The sequence below is a fragment of the Dasypus novemcinctus genome, chromosome 28 (genome assembly GCF_030445035.2).
Source record: "Dasypus novemcinctus isolate mDasNov1 chromosome 28, mDasNov1.1.hap2, whole genome shotgun sequence".
Taxonomy (NCBI): Eukaryota; Metazoa; Chordata; class Mammalia; order Cingulata; family Dasypodidae; genus Dasypus; species Dasypus novemcinctus.
This window is the reverse complement of record NC_080700.1, coordinates 39,935,010-39,950,323: the sequence shown is the minus strand read 5'-3', so window position 1 is coordinate 39,950,323 and position 15,314 is coordinate 39,935,010. Positions and strand designations below refer to the sequence as shown.

Genomic DNA, 15,314 nt, shown 5'->3' with positions numbered 1-15,314 from the left:
TAATATTGAAGGACTATTGTTAACCTTTTCATTCTTTTTTAACCCCTTAAATATGGGAGTTAGAAATGAAGTGACTATTAAGTTATGGAACACATATTCTAATCAATACTCTAGCAGCTACTATTAATATTTACTTTTAAGAAAAGTGTTTGCATCAAGGAGATGTGTATTAATTGTTAAATTTACAAATGAATTCTTTCTCTCTCCCTTTCATACACACACATGCCTGCACACACACACACTGTGGCCCTGTAGATTATCACTGTCATTTAGCCCTGTGCTTCTGTAAATAAGACTTTGCTTGAAATTCTGTCTTTAAATGATTTTTTATGGTCTTGTTTGCAGTTCTCCGTAAATCTCTTATTCCTCCGGGATCATTTGAAATATAGATTTCTTGGGAACTAGGCCTGAAACATTTTAATGAATTAAATAGTGTTAATTATGTTTTCCAAGCAAACATTTTCTTTATTCCGATGGGATTTTTGACTCATGATCCATTTGGTGTGGTACAGACACAGCTTTTGCTTCTTGCCTTTTGGTGCTGTGCTTGTCCTCCTGGGCACGCCCAGGTGTTGGAGAGCTGTGAGACAGCTTCTGGTTGATTTTGTGAACACACAACCCTGCCCCGTCCCCACCTCTGCTCTTTCCAAGACTGCTATAAAACATACTTTTGTTCTGAATACAAGTAAATTAAACATGTTCTTAAATTTTTGCCATGACACGTTGGAAATACTTTAAACTCCCAAATTTCAGGCAGGAAATCACTAATCTAAGCATTTATTTTTAAAAATAATAATTGGTGCATTCTGCCAGTAAGGAATCAAGAGGCAGTTTCAGAGCTCGCCGATGGTTGAACTGAATTCAACAACCTCCAAGCGGCAGAATGACAAGAACAGAAGGAACAGATGGGCGAGGTCCTAGGCAGGGCACATCAGCAGGGTTTGGAGATTAATTGAACATTGGACTGAGAAATGTGGAACAAGCGTAATTCCAAATGCTTGAACCATCAGTGATTGGTAGCTTCGCAGTACCACCCACAGAAATCGTTAGTGATACCTTTTTCTATCAAATAAACACTGAAACTTCTTAGCCAGTACCCCCTTGCTGGAACCTCCCACCCACCATTTTCCTCGGTATGCCTGAGCCTCCAAATGAGGTGTGTTTTCCCAGCATGCCATGTGCTTCCATGCTTCCATGTGATTCCAAGCTCCTCCATGCTTGGCTCGTACTGCCCCCCTGCCCTGCCCCACCGCCTCCTGTGGAAATGGCTCTCTAAACCCCAGTGCCCAGTAAAGTCCTCCCTGGTTCTCTTAAAAGGACCTGGGGCCTTGGTCCTGAGCTCTTTGTCTCTCTCTCGAGTAGAGAAGACTGGTCTGGGTTGTACTCCAGGAGGTTTCCTCCATTGGATGACTCCTTCCTCCCGAGGCAGAGCCCTTGACTCCTTCTTCTTTGTACCGCTCTGTGTCTAGCACACCCCCTGCCCAGTGTTGTCACTCAGAATTGCGCGTGGAAGTAAACTGAAGTCATCGATATTCTGGAAAGTGGGATCCTTCATTTCTAGCTCGGATCACCCATCGGAAGTAGCAATAAGAATTCTACATTAAAAATCTGTAACGAGGAGTTTGGGGTGTCTGGGACAGAAAGGAAGCTTGGATTCATCCTTGCAGATTGTGCAAACGAGGGCCATGAAAATGAAACGGACGCTCTTTGAAGAGCAGAGAGCAAAGGAGGGTCAGGTTGCCGAGACTAGAATCTTGGAGGACAGCTACGTCTTCAGACAGAAAAACATAAGAAAAAGCCCCTGTTTCGTCCATGAATCAAAAGAGGTGTCAGAGAGAAGAATGCGAGTTTCCTCATGCAAAAGGAATGAAGAAGAAGCAGAGCTCGACTGGCAGGAGAGAGGGATTTAGGTTTGGTAGTTGGTGGAAAGCGAGCTGACTGGCGCCTTCTCTGGGCATCCTTCCTCTGGCCAGGGCTGAAGCCAGCTGACCACAGGGCGCCAGTCAGTCCTACTGTTAAACAAGGGAGTTGTGGGAAAGCAAACTGCCATCCTAAAGTGGAGGCTGGTACAACTCGGACCTTGAGGTCCAACAGGGCTTCTGCCAATTTCCAAATGTACCATCTACCCCCACCTCATCATTTTCATTCCTGAACCCTCATCTCATACTTGGAGCTCGGCCTCTCTCTGGATAAACCTCCTAAGAACAGAGTCCTGCCCTGCTCCAGCCATTTCCCCACCCTCTCCTCGGGCTGGCATCTGGTTCTTAAACTCGATGCAATTGTAGCCTTCCATCTGAAGTCAGCCTTGCCCGATGGTCATTTCCTTGCCGTCTGGATTTCTAAGATTGGAATCCACATGGCCAACTGGCCTGTTGGGGCTCTGCCACTTCCCCGAACCCTGGATGCCATCCCAGAGTGGTGACAAGGACAGCTGGGGTGGCCAAGTTTGGGGGTGGGAGGTGGGGCTGGGGACAGGAGATGGGTCAGGAGCAGGCAGAGTTGGAGAGTGAGAGCAAACCTGGTCCCGAACGGTGAAACCCATGTGCTGGCAATGCCCCTCCATGTCCCCAGCCTTTACCGTGAAGTGAATGGGGACAGCATGGAAAAACTACTTTTGACAAGGAAGAAAAAGGGAAGTACCTTAGCCCTTGCTTTCCCTTCGCCATATTTATGGTATTACTCTCATCCTTTTATATATAGATACATATTCTTTCTAGTTGGACATCAGTGTACACCTACTATGTGTAAGACACTTTGCTACCTTCGGGCTGAAAGCAGTTTACATTGATAAATGAGATCTGATGCCTCCCCTCCAGGTCAGAATTGGTGATATCTGATAATAACCATGAGCATTTCCAGCACTGTGAAAAGCATTTTTGCATTAAAGCTACATGAGTATATTTACTTTACTTAGTAAACCGTGCCTCTTTATTTTTCCAAATGTCTTCTGATACCATGGTTTTTTTCCTTTAGGCTTTTCACATAGCTTTCCATTGGGATGAAAATACCGATGTGATCACAGGCCTAAAGCAAAAAACCTTCTATGGAAGACCAAACTGGGACAACGAGTTCAGGCAGATCGCCTACAATCACCCCAGGTAAGCAAGCTTGCTTTGCTCTGCCTGCTGGACCCCTCCCTGGGGAAATGCAAGCTGCTGCTGAAACGGAAGGGTACTGGACACTAAGCGGTTAATCTGCAGTACTGGGCCTTTCATTTAGAGATAAAAGGGTTGCCTTACAAAAGATGGTCGCTATTTATTTCAGGAAACACAGACCTCTACTTGGCCACATCCAACCAGTTGACAGGCATACAACCTCTGCCAATTATCAATTAAGTTGAAAATTTTCGCTTAACCCCCTTTAAAGATGGTGTTTCTTAAACTACATATATCTTCAAGAAATCTTTGGTGAATACTAATGACCCAACTGGATAATTCACATACGCCCAATTTGAACGGTATCTAGCATGGCTGGCCAAAGCAGATGGGAGATGTTATCATACCAAGCAGGGATTTAGGGTGATGACTCAGAACCCAGGAGCTTAGCTCTGCCAGTAGCACTGGTTTACTGTACCCAGGTTACTCACCCTTTCATGACTCAGTTTTCATCTCAGTAAACTGTAAATAATAATAGTGCTAGAGTTGGATGAGGATTAGATGCATTAAAACATGTAAAGCACCTGAAACAGCACTTTGTACAGAGTAAGTACTCGGTAAATGTTAGCTTCTATCATCATCATCATCATCACTATCATTATTCTTTTCATTATAAATGAACTTCACTGGAGAGGACAAAGCTCACTTGCTCAGGAACTATAAGACTGACATGAAGTCTGAACCTCCTTTCTCTGGAAGTTACTGATTGTTCAACCTTGGGCAGCCGGGTAGCTTATGTGAGCTTTATTTTCCCCATTGTAAAATGTGGATGAGAATAATGTCTACTTCAGGTGTCGTTTCCATAATGAAACAATGTACAGCAGATTGAAGAGCCTGGGAAAATGTAAGGCACTAATGCAAACAGTTGTCATTGTACATCCCCTAAATCCTGAGTCTGCCTAAATCACCTATGGCTCTTGAACTTCAGTATGTCCTAATAGTCTTCTTTAAATGAACAGCATCCCTGTTTGAGGAAGGACTAAAGGAAGTGAGGGTGCATACCATGTGGACAACTGGGGAAGAGCAGAGGGCCGTTTGTGCCAAGGCCCTGTGGCAACAGACACTATTCCTGGCATGATCTGGAAGCGAGTGAGGTTGGAACTGAGGGGGTGAGAGGGAGAGTAGCAGGAGAGTGGGACAGGTAATGGGGCGGGGGGGCAGCTAGTCCCAGGGCATTCCAAGACTTTGGATTTTACTTGGAGAGGGAATTTTACTTGAAGGTTTGAACAGAAGGGTGACATGATCTGCCTTACGTTTAGCATGATCTCTGGATGCTGTGACAGCACAGCAGGTAAGTGCATAGGGCAGAAGCAGAGAGGCTGCCATGGAGGAGCCATGATGGGGACTTGGATTAGGTTGGCAGCACTGGAGGTGGTGAGAAGAAGTTGGATTCTGGATATTTTGGAAAGGTAGAGTTGACAAGACTTGCTGATGGGTTGAATGTGAGGCATGGCCCAAGCCAGAATGGAGCCACCATTCACTAATAAGATGAGGAAAGTAAGAGTCGCAGGTGGCCGAGGTGAAATCAGGAGTTCATCTTTTTGACAATTTCAGCTTGAGATTCCTGTTATTCATCTAAGTGGAGATGTCCAGGAGCAGATGAATATATAATTAGGGAGTTCAGGGGAGAACTTCATGCTGGAGACACCCCTAAAGCTGCCAGCTTAAAAGCTGTGCTTAGAGCCATGAAACTGGATGAGGTGGCCAAAGGAGCAGATACCGGTAGATAAGAGTTCCAAGAACCATAGTATTTGTAGGGCAGAGAAATATATTCTCTGGTTTCAGTTTATAGCACTCAATATATAGTACTCACATCACTTTATTAATTATGGCATTTAAGTGTTCTGTGTTCTGTCCACTTCATCGGTGTGGGATCATGAAGAATAAACTCCTATCTGTTAGGATGTTTCCAACTAATTCTCTGTCTCCTGTGATTTCTCTACTGCCTTGCCATCTCGTCCCTCAGTTCTTGCATTTCTGCCTTGTGTTCTTTATTCATAGAGGTAACTGCTTCAGTAATTTTTTTTGTAATTCCCGACTATTTTTCCTACCCCATGCATTCTTTTTCTGGTGACTATTATTCATCCTTTGGTCAATTTGGCTATTTTGTTTTGTTTTGAATATTCCCTTTGTGCCAGAGTCATGCTATTTCCTCTTTGTATTAGTTGTCCTTGAACTTGTTAGACTTTTCCTGGACCAGCTATTTGAAGGAGGTTTGGTGAGGAGGGAGGATTGGAAAGGGTGACTGACTTGACAACCCATCCAGTTCCGGTAGCCTCCTTCCATGTGAATTCACTCTGACTTAAACTATGAGACCCCCTGGAAATCCTCTCAACACTGTGCCCCAAGTGCCTTCCCATGAAACCCTGAGTCCCAAACAGGAGTGTTCACTGAGGAGGCTCTGGGCCCCTGACCACTACCCAGCATCAGCCTAGCAAAGAGGCATCTGAAACGGTGAAGGAGTGCTTCTGGGGGTAAGTCACCCTTGAGATTTAAAGGTTTCCAACAGCAAAACCCAAGAAAACCTTACCCCTTAGCTTCAAGGTCACGGGAGGGAATGAATGGACTGACTCCCCGAGCTTCAAGTCTCTCTTTGGCCCTACCAGAGCCAGCCAACCTCTACGGCAAGTGGTCTCTGAGATTTTCCAGGCACTGCTTCCCAAAACCCGCTGGCTCCATTTTGCCTCTTGACTCTGGCTGACACTTTGCCTAGAACCCATCTCTGACCCTCCAGGTGTGATGCTTCAAGCCTCCCCGGCTTCTGGAGCCTCCAAGTCGGGGTGCTCTGGTTTGCACTCAACACCCATTCTTTCTGGATTCAGGATCACTCCTGGAACCCCACCTCCCCTGAGTTCTGGAACCTACTACCTCCATTTCGCACTGCACTTGCCCAGAGGCAGAGACAAGATCATTTTGTCCGTGGCTTCCTTCAAAAGATTATAGGTAGAAACTGAACAAAGTGTTAAAAGTTTGTAATGGTACAAACCAGAACTGTTTGGTAACCATTTTCTCCTTTTGGAAAAAATGTTTCCCTCTCCATTTTCTGTTATCCTGGAGTGAAGCAGTCCACTTTGCGCCTTATGGCGCAGACACATAGATCTCGGTTGTAAGAGCTTTACATAGTACCACTATGTCTTCCGATCGTCCCTGTTTGACATCACACAGTGTACTTGTTTATTTTTATTGCACGTGACATTTGCAGCCAGTGGGGGAAAGGGCTTTCAGATCAAACCATTTAATTATCTCCCTTCCCTCAGAAAGGTGTGAGCCAGGAACACTGAGTGTCAACAGACCACATGTGGACCTAAGCGTGCGCAAACTCTGCCCAGAAAATTCTGTTGCACAGTGCTGAGAATTGAGTCTCTCCAATTTTTGCAGGGAATGAGGAATAGGGAACTGTTTTACAGTAAAATGACCATCTAGCTACCACATTTTCGGCTGCCCAAGTGAGGAGCTCATCTATCCCCGTTCAGAAGTCATAATCAAAGTGAAGTCCACAAGCGGGTTTAAAGTCCAATGTAATTTTTCAACACCGAGGCTCCATCATCTCTTCTCCCTGATGGGTCACTGCGTCTCTTCCACAGGAGAGGTGACCCCAAGGTCTGGGTATTACTGAATCAAACCTCTTCAGCCAACTTCCTAGCCTCAAATTTCCAAAGAGCATGTTTTAACAGCCTTAAGCTTTAAAACATGGCACTTTGTTATACAATTTCAAGCATCCGTAGAATCCGTATGAGGCATGTACAACCAAAGGTCAATTATTGTTTGATCCCTGGAATACAAGAACCCTGGAAAAGGGCATGTCACCTGGAAAAAAACTCAGTGCCACCCTTCCAAAAGACTTTTCGAAACGACCCCTTTAAAATAATTTTGTTTTCCGCTGTGTAAAAAGAAGATTTATGCTTAATGAAGCTTTTAATGAAGAAATCTCGGAAAGAGAATGCCAATAAAATCTAATTTTTAAATAAGAAAATCTAATATTGAGAAGTATTTCAATATCCTGGCCTTTGTCCAGATATAAATGAAGCACACAATCCAATTACTGTTCCGTACAAAGGACAAAGCAACATTAATTTTCCTCAAGATGGTTATTAAAAAGATAAATAGTATGTTTTCCCCCTTATTATGTCAAGGAGATGTTTGTTCCCAAGCCTACTTGGCTACGCATATAAGAGAAGTCTGTCCTATCATTAGCTCATATCTTTTTGCAAAGATGGGTCAGAAGGAATTGGTGGATTTGTTTGTGGCCTCAGAAAAGGTTCTTTGTTCTTGAGGGCCTTTGAAGTAGGCTCTCAAACACTTCTATTCACCCACTTGAAGTCAAGAATTCTTAGGACTCACACTTTTAAAAACATTTACCTGTTCACTCAAAGCTGGAGTTTGTTCTTGTTCTAAGAAGAAGGAGTTGAATAAAAAGAATAAAGAGAAAAGGGGCAAAAGCATTTTTTTATAGAACATGAAAAACAGCCCCAAAACTAAAGCTTGAAGAGAGCAGATCAAAGAGAATAGTGCAAACTATAAAGGAACTAGGAAATTGCAAAAATAACAGTGATAGAGACACAAATTGACGGACATCAAAATGAATACAAATAAGGAAAGGAAAGAAAAAATTAAAAATACGTCAAAGACCAAAAGTAGAAAATAAGAAGGTGTATTCTGTTGTTTTTGTTTGCAATTGATTTTGGTAATTGTATCAGCTGTATTACAAAAACACAGTATAGTTTTTTAAAAAGATAGTAAGGCTTTTTTTTGATATACCTAAATTCAAATGCATGTGAAAATTGTTGCCTATTGCTTAAGTTAGAAAAGCACAGAAAGTACTCAAAACACACACACACACACAAAACACAGTGGAAATCATTCTCCTAATTAAAATGTAGGGGGTTAATTAAATACATGCGTTGACATCCATGTCTTACCAATATATAGAAATGTGTGTTTTTTACAGAAATGGAAGGTTTATTTCTTTTTCTTTTTTTCTTTTTGTAAGTTTCTCAATATGTTCCCAAGTTTTAGACAAATGTTCTGAAAATCAGGGACTCATTTCCAAGAAGGTAGACAGAATGAAAATAAATATATCTTTGTCACATCTAGCTACTTTTTTGATAAACACACATTGTACATACACTCAGCCTTCTGGATTTGTGGATCAGTTGTTTTTAATTAGTTGAATAAAATGATTTTCCATAGGATTCTTATCTTTCATCTTACCCTTTAGATAATATTAATAGTTTGCCACTTTTGACTTATCTACTAATAACTTCCCGGTGCCTTGTAGGTGTAAAACTTGAAGCAGTTAATTACCATAAAATTTTTTGAAGATTTGGCCATTTTTGCATAAGTTCAGTAGAAGTGTTCATTTTATCTTGAAGGGAAAAAATAAAGAATGAAAGAGTACTACCATTTGTTAGGACAGTTCGCCCAATGATTAAGAAAGATACCAGCTTACCATATGACCAGCGCCTTCTGGCACATATTGTATGGACGTTTTTTAGCCCACCCATTGTTTTCAGAAATGGAAAAGTACCTTTATGCTAAGTTGAGTAAATGCATCCATCTGGATTCACATTTGCTTGTGTGCACACCCTTCAATTCTCATTTGTACATGCATATGTGCAAAATGTTTTTAAATAGATTAAGAAATTGTCATTCTGATTAGAACACGCAGTGCCCTTTATCTAATGGGATCTCTTAAACCTTCATTTTATGACTAAAATGTACAGACTATTCCAAGAAATAAAGCTTACATGGAAATCCAACCCATGAAAAATGACAGCTCCACGAGAACAAGCTTCTACGTTGTCCTTATAACTGAGATTTATCTTTTTGCATATTTATAGAGTACCCTGCCACCAGCCACCATTGAGGTTAAAATCAAGTGAAGACTCAAAGGAAATTATTGGAATTACTCATTTTGTGGTAGGGGACATCAGGAACGTGACGAGCACAAGGCAGTTTTATCATGACTCTATTAAGGTTTCTTTGATGGTATTATCTATCAGGTTTTAATTATGGCCCAATGCTAGGATATTTATGTATGAAAGTGTAAATTTGAGTGTTTTACGAAAGAAAGGGCGATCTGATTAAAAAAAAAAAAAAATGGCACTACCTTTCCGTGATCTCCAAAGCTGTAAGTCCACTACTTGCATTTTTCTCTCCTAGTCCACTTGACCCATGCATCTCAGAGCCTGGCCAGTGACTCCACTTTAGTGAATGGAAGGACAAGGAAGCTGGGACAATGGAAGTCCCAACAACAAAGAAGCTGGACTTGCTGGGAGCTGGGCAGACAGTGTAAAAATGGTGAGCACTCAGGGTGTCTAAAGCTCCGAACGGACATAGAAAAGTAACGTAGCAGGCTACTATGAACTGACTGGGAGATAGGCTAAAAGAAAAACTGATCAACGTATTTGTCATCTGTGGATATGAAAAAGAAGGTGTTATGCAAAATAGCCTCTTCAACAAATGGTGCTGGGAGAACTGGATATCCATATCCAAAAGAATGAGAGAGGATCACCAACTAACACCTTATACAAAAATTAACTCAAGAGAGATCAAAGACCATCTTCTAGCTTATGTAAGAGCCAAGATGGTTAAACTCCTGGAAGATAATGTAGGGACGCATCGACAAGATCTTGTAGTGGGAAATCATTTCCTAAACTTGACACCCAAAGTGCAGGCAACAAAAGGTAGTTTAGATAAATGGGAGCTCCTCAAAATTAAAACTCAGATGCTTAAAAAACAAACAAACCATGAAGTCATTTCCTCGTTTCAAAAAATACATGTAGATAATCATGTGATAAATCATTTAGAGGCATTCCTGATGAAAAGCATTTACTTGGAAAGATTAACCTGAAGTGGAGTCCAAGATCTGCTACAGCGTCTTTGGCTCTTGTCTTCTTGCTAAGCCCCCATAAATCCACAGGAAGCTTCTGTTTATCGATTTTATTTGCAGAATCCTCTTGGGGTATAAAGTAATCTGATTTTTTAAAATGGGGTTTAGGGCCTGCCCCTACGGGGTGATAACTCACCAAGCATAAAAGCCAGCACATAAAAGCAAAAATACAGTTGAAAGAGAGCAGGACCTGGCGACAGCCAGGCGGGGAGCCCTCCCAGCTGCACCCACACTCCGGAGAACTGCTGGGTGGAGATCTCCTGGGGGGTGCTATGTGGATGCCCTTCACGTGTGACATCGCTGAACCTTTTTGAGAAATGCATCAACCCCACTGAGCAGCGCACAACAGCTATTTAGCTAAAAGGGGTGACGGTTGGGGAAGGAGAATCGCCGTCGTTGTTTACCAGAGCTAAAAATAACGCCGTGGATGTTCTCCACCGTCTTTGCCTGGGTGTAAGGTGTCCTTTTCCCATCAAAGTCAGCAGCTCGGGCCGGTCGATGCCGCCAGCGTCGTGCAGCTCCTCATGCAGGGCTCTGCATCTCTCAGGCTGTCAGCTAAAGAATACTGCCCCGCGTTTCTAGGCTTCTTTGGCAGAGAATCTTTTTTTTTTTTAATTGAAACAATCATGGGCAATTAAATTTTATAGAAGATTTCTTCTCTGCCCATCTCAATAGGGATCTGCTGTAGCACTTGTCCGTGGCCACAGAAAAGAAAAAGAAAGGGGGAAACCAACCCTGCTGCGTCTGTGCTTTAGCCACTTTGGTAGGAGGCTGGACTCGGGTTCACGGACGCATTCGGGGGCAGCCATCTCAGGGCTTGGAATCTTTTTTTCCCCCCTCTTTATTCTTTTTTCAAATGTTACATTCAAAAAATATGGGGTCCTCATATACTCGCCACTCCCCTCACCCCACTCCTCCCACATCAACAACCTCTTTCATCATCATGGGACATTCATTGCATTTGGTGAATACATTTTGGAGCACTGCTGCACCACATGGATAATAGTTTACATTGTAGTTTACACTCTCCCCCAGTCCACCCAGTGGGCCATGGCAGGACATACAATGTCCAGCATCTGTCCCTACAGTACCACCCAGGACAACTCCAAGTCCTGAGAATGCCCCCACCTCATATCTCTTCTTCCCTTTCCCTGCCCTCAGCACCTACTGTGGCCACTTCCTCCACATCAGTGCTATAATTTCTTCCATTACTAATCACAATAGTTCCATAGGAGAATATCAGGAAGTCCACTCTAATCAATACTCTATTTGGAATCTTAAACGCCAAGGGGGACAAGCGAGCAGATGCGTGCGTGGGGCCAGTTGTGCACAGAGAGCCAGTGAAGGTCCCACCTCTCTGCCTTAGCACACGGTAGACAGTGTACGGCATCTGTGGGGCCACTTGCTGATCGCATAACCATGGCAGCTATGGGCCCTGAGTACAGGAAAGTGTGGACATAGCCGTGCAGTGTCAGCACCACAACTTCAAAAGAGGCCGGGCAGCTGCGGACTGCTGGGGGCCACCAGGGACCCTTTGAGAGGGAGGCTAAGGGCAGAGCATGAAAGAGCATTGGCAGGTTCTGCGAACAGTTCCTGTGGCTGCAAATCAAAGGGCAACTCTTAGCCTGTTGGGACTGGGCCAGTGGGCAATCTCTTTGGTGACACCTGCTCTAATGGAAAACTATCACCACCCATCAGAGCATCTTTGAAAAGAGATCTCTGGGCATCAGACACAAAGCCAGGCTGGGATTCCTGTCTGGAAAGGGTCTTGCCTGACCCAGCTCACATCATTCAAAACACAACCGTCCAGAGCTCAGAAAACACAGCGCTGCTTCCAGGAAGTCTGTAATTGTCTCTGGGCTAATACCCTGCATCGCACCTCCTATTCAGCTCCCAGCAGACATCACAGGGACCTCAAGAAATGTCAGCTAACAGGTGCCTAGAGCTCACCACGTGCCGAGCATGAGGCCCAAAGCCATGCCTGCAATGCCTTGTCTAATCCCCACCAAGATTCTAGAGGCACTGTACTAGAGCCCTCCGATTTTATAGATAGGAAACCAGGGCTCTGAGAATTGTGTACCCAAAGTTACCCAGCATCAAACGGATGGAACTGAGGACACTCTAACCGTTGCCTTATATCACCCCATGAACATCTGAGAATTTCTTCATTAAGTCATGAACTCATACATCTCAGTGGGAAATGTTTTCTGAAGAACAGTCTGGAATTAAGCCATGGGATCGCTATCTTGTAAAATAGCACTCACACATTCTAAACATGTTGTCCTTTGCAAATGAAGCAGTTTGAAAAATCCCTTTGAAGCTAGAGTTTGGACTGCGTTTGAGCCATCAATTTCTATCAGGGATATTACAGTCCTGGAAACAGTCTGTTTTGTTTTTTAAAATCCTACACATAATTAAAATTTGGATATGATGCATGGCAGAGAACCATGGTAATACGTAAGCTAAGAAGAACCAGGCTATATGGGCATTTCTAAACACAAACCAAGTGCAAAGAAAAGAAAAGGGAGAAGTGGACGTGGTTCAACTGATAGAGCGTCCATCTACCATATGGAGGGTCCAGGGTTCCATACCCAGGGCCTCCTGGCCCATGTAGTGAGCTGGCCCATGCTTACTGCTGTTGCACACAGGGAGTTGCCTTGCAAGGAGAACCACCCAGCGCGAAAAAAGCACAGCCTGCCTAGGAGTGGCACTGCACACACAGAGAACTGATGCAGCAAGATGACACAACAAAAAAGAGACACAGTTTCCCAGTGCCACCTGATAATGTAAGTGGATGCAGAAGAACACACAGCAAATGGACACAGAGAGCAGACAACAGGGGGAAAGGAGATAGAAATAAAAAAAATAAATCTTTAAAAGAAAAAAGAAAAGGAAAGGATGCCAGGGGCTTGCCTTGAGGTCCAAATAATTTCTCTGATTCTGTATTAGATAGGGCCCTTATTTAAAATGTATTCTTTATGAAATTCTGATACATACTACAATCTGGATGAACCTTGAAACATTATGCTAAGTGAAACAAGTGAGGCACAAAAGGACAAATATTGTATGATTCCACTTATAGGGAATATCTTGAATCAGGAAATTCATAGAAACGGAAAGTAGATTAGAGGTTTCCAATGGTGGGGGTAAGAGGGGAAATGAAGAGCAACAGCTTAATGGATACAGAGTTTCTGTTTTGGGTGATGAGAAAAATTTGGTGGATGGTAGCACATCGTAGATGTGATTAATGTCACTGAACTGTACACTTAAAATGGTTAAGATTGTAAATTTTATATTATACATATGTTGTCACAATTTTAAAAAAAGAAATAACACAGGCCAGAACTTTTTTTTTTTTAACTGCATTCCTTAGATTAGAGCCCAGGAATCGATATGTTAATGACCTGCCTGGATGAGTTCATCATACCAGAGTCTGAGAACTTTTTATCTAGAATAGAGTAACTAATTGAGTCTGTGGCAACTATTTGGAAACTGCTACAAGGAAGAGTAAAATTCGAGAGGAGGGAAAGTATGACCTGCAGAAGTTCCTGCGGACACTGGCTCGTCCCAACTTCCACTGACAACTCTAACCACCAGGAGGCAGTGTTTCCCTCGTAAGCAGAGCAGGTAGTTGTGGGCAGAGATTCGAGAAGCCCTGGGACAGGTACTAATGCAGATATATCTCCTCCATACCATTTTCCAAAACATTAGAAATATTAGAGATAATCACATTTGGGCAACTACATTTTCTACATTGTTTTTCCTTTCCATCTCTTCCTTTTGGCTTTCTTTGAAAATGAAAGGAATTCCAAGAGGAGACACAAATTCAGTAACTATTACTTTAGCATTGATATTATCATCTACAAACAGGCAGGGCTGAGAAGGATGTTTGTTAGTAATAGATAACCCTTACGAAAACCCCTTCGAGCACATTATCTCGTGTCACTTTTGAAAAAACATAGACTATCCCTGCGTTTAGCCTTGTTTCCCATGTGCAGAGACTGAGCTGTAGCGTCTCAGCAGAGACCACATGGGTAACCAACAAGCACACACTGAATATAACCACAGGTCAGCGGGCCAGGCTCCTGCCCTCGGGAGCTTACACTCTAGCTCTGGATCCAGGAGAACTCCAGTCAAGGTCTTCCGGCCAAAGCTCCAGGCTTTACCGTCTCCCTCTTCCATGTCCCTCCTCAGTCACCATGGTCCATTCCAGCCTCACCTTGTTGGATCCACCCACCTGGGCCATGCCAGCATTTCAGCCCTCCTGGAGCCCAGGAAGAGAACGTAGTGATCACAGTTGGGAGAGCGGACCTAAGAAGAGAGGATGGGGAGGGAGGGATGAGAAATGAAACCCACGACCTCACTCGCTTTGTAATTGTGTCCTGGCCCCCGGCTCGCCTGGCCTCTGCGTAACGTTCTTCTTGCTCCTGTCCCTCCTCCAGCAGCAACATCGGAGTCTTCTTCTGTGGACCCAGCACACTCTCTAAGACACTTCGGAAGATGTGCCGCCTGTATTCATCTGCTGACCCCAGGGGTGTTCATTTTTATTACAACAAAGAAAGCTTCTAGGCTTGTAGGTAAGATCCGTGCATTGCGTGAGTGGCTGTAATCGTTTAGGCCAGAGGTCAGGAAAGTTTTTCTGTAAAGAGCCAGATCATAAATATCTTCAACCCGTGAACCATGTGGTCACCACCACAACTACTCGGATATGCTGTTGTAGCTCCAAAGTGGCTGCAGACAATACAAATGGTGGGACTGGGTTCCGGTAAAACGTTTTAGGGACACTAAAATCTAATTTCAAATACTTTTCACGTGTCCTGAAGTAGTCTTCTTTTGATTTGTTTCAGCAGTTTAAAAATGTAAAAGTCGTCCTTTGCTCATTCACCACCCAATGGCTTGACTGGCCTGTGGGCACAGCTACTTACCCCTGACATAGGTCATCTTTCCCAAACTTGAATTCATGCTTAACTTGCATCCAACATGGAGACCCAAATTGGTGGTTGCTCAGTAGTCAGCTTTATAAGGCATTTCAAATTTGCACCATCTGTCTTACAACCAAACCTGATATTTTCTGTGTTAAACTTAAGCTCTTTTGTGGAGTTTACACTCCTCTATAGATGTGGGAAATTACCAGTGGGTGTTATCTTTCACAAAATCCTTTATATACTTGAAGATGATAATAAAATCATCCTGTATCTATCCCTTTTCTGGTCCAAACATGCTAAATTCCTATTCTTTCAGCCAAGGATGAATTTTTTAGCCCTTCA

The 15,314-nt window shown here is 43.3% G+C and overlaps 1 protein-coding gene across 1 annotated transcript in view; it reads left to right on the top strand.

Annotated features, from left to right (window-relative positions):
• NOX3 (NADPH oxidase 3) overlaps nucleotides 1–14,616 on the top strand; it is a 62,459-nt gene extending 47,843 nt beyond the window's left edge. Inside the window, exons 12-13 of the mRNA XM_004452644.1 lie at nucleotides 2,974–3,098; nucleotides 14,490–14,616. Of these exons, the coding sequence (XP_004452701.1) occupies nucleotides 2,974–3,098; nucleotides 14,490–14,616 (252 nt within the window). The remainder of the gene's footprint in view (nucleotides 1–2,973; nucleotides 3,099–14,489) is intronic.
• The last annotated feature ends 698 nt before the right edge of the window (nucleotides 14,617–15,314 follow it).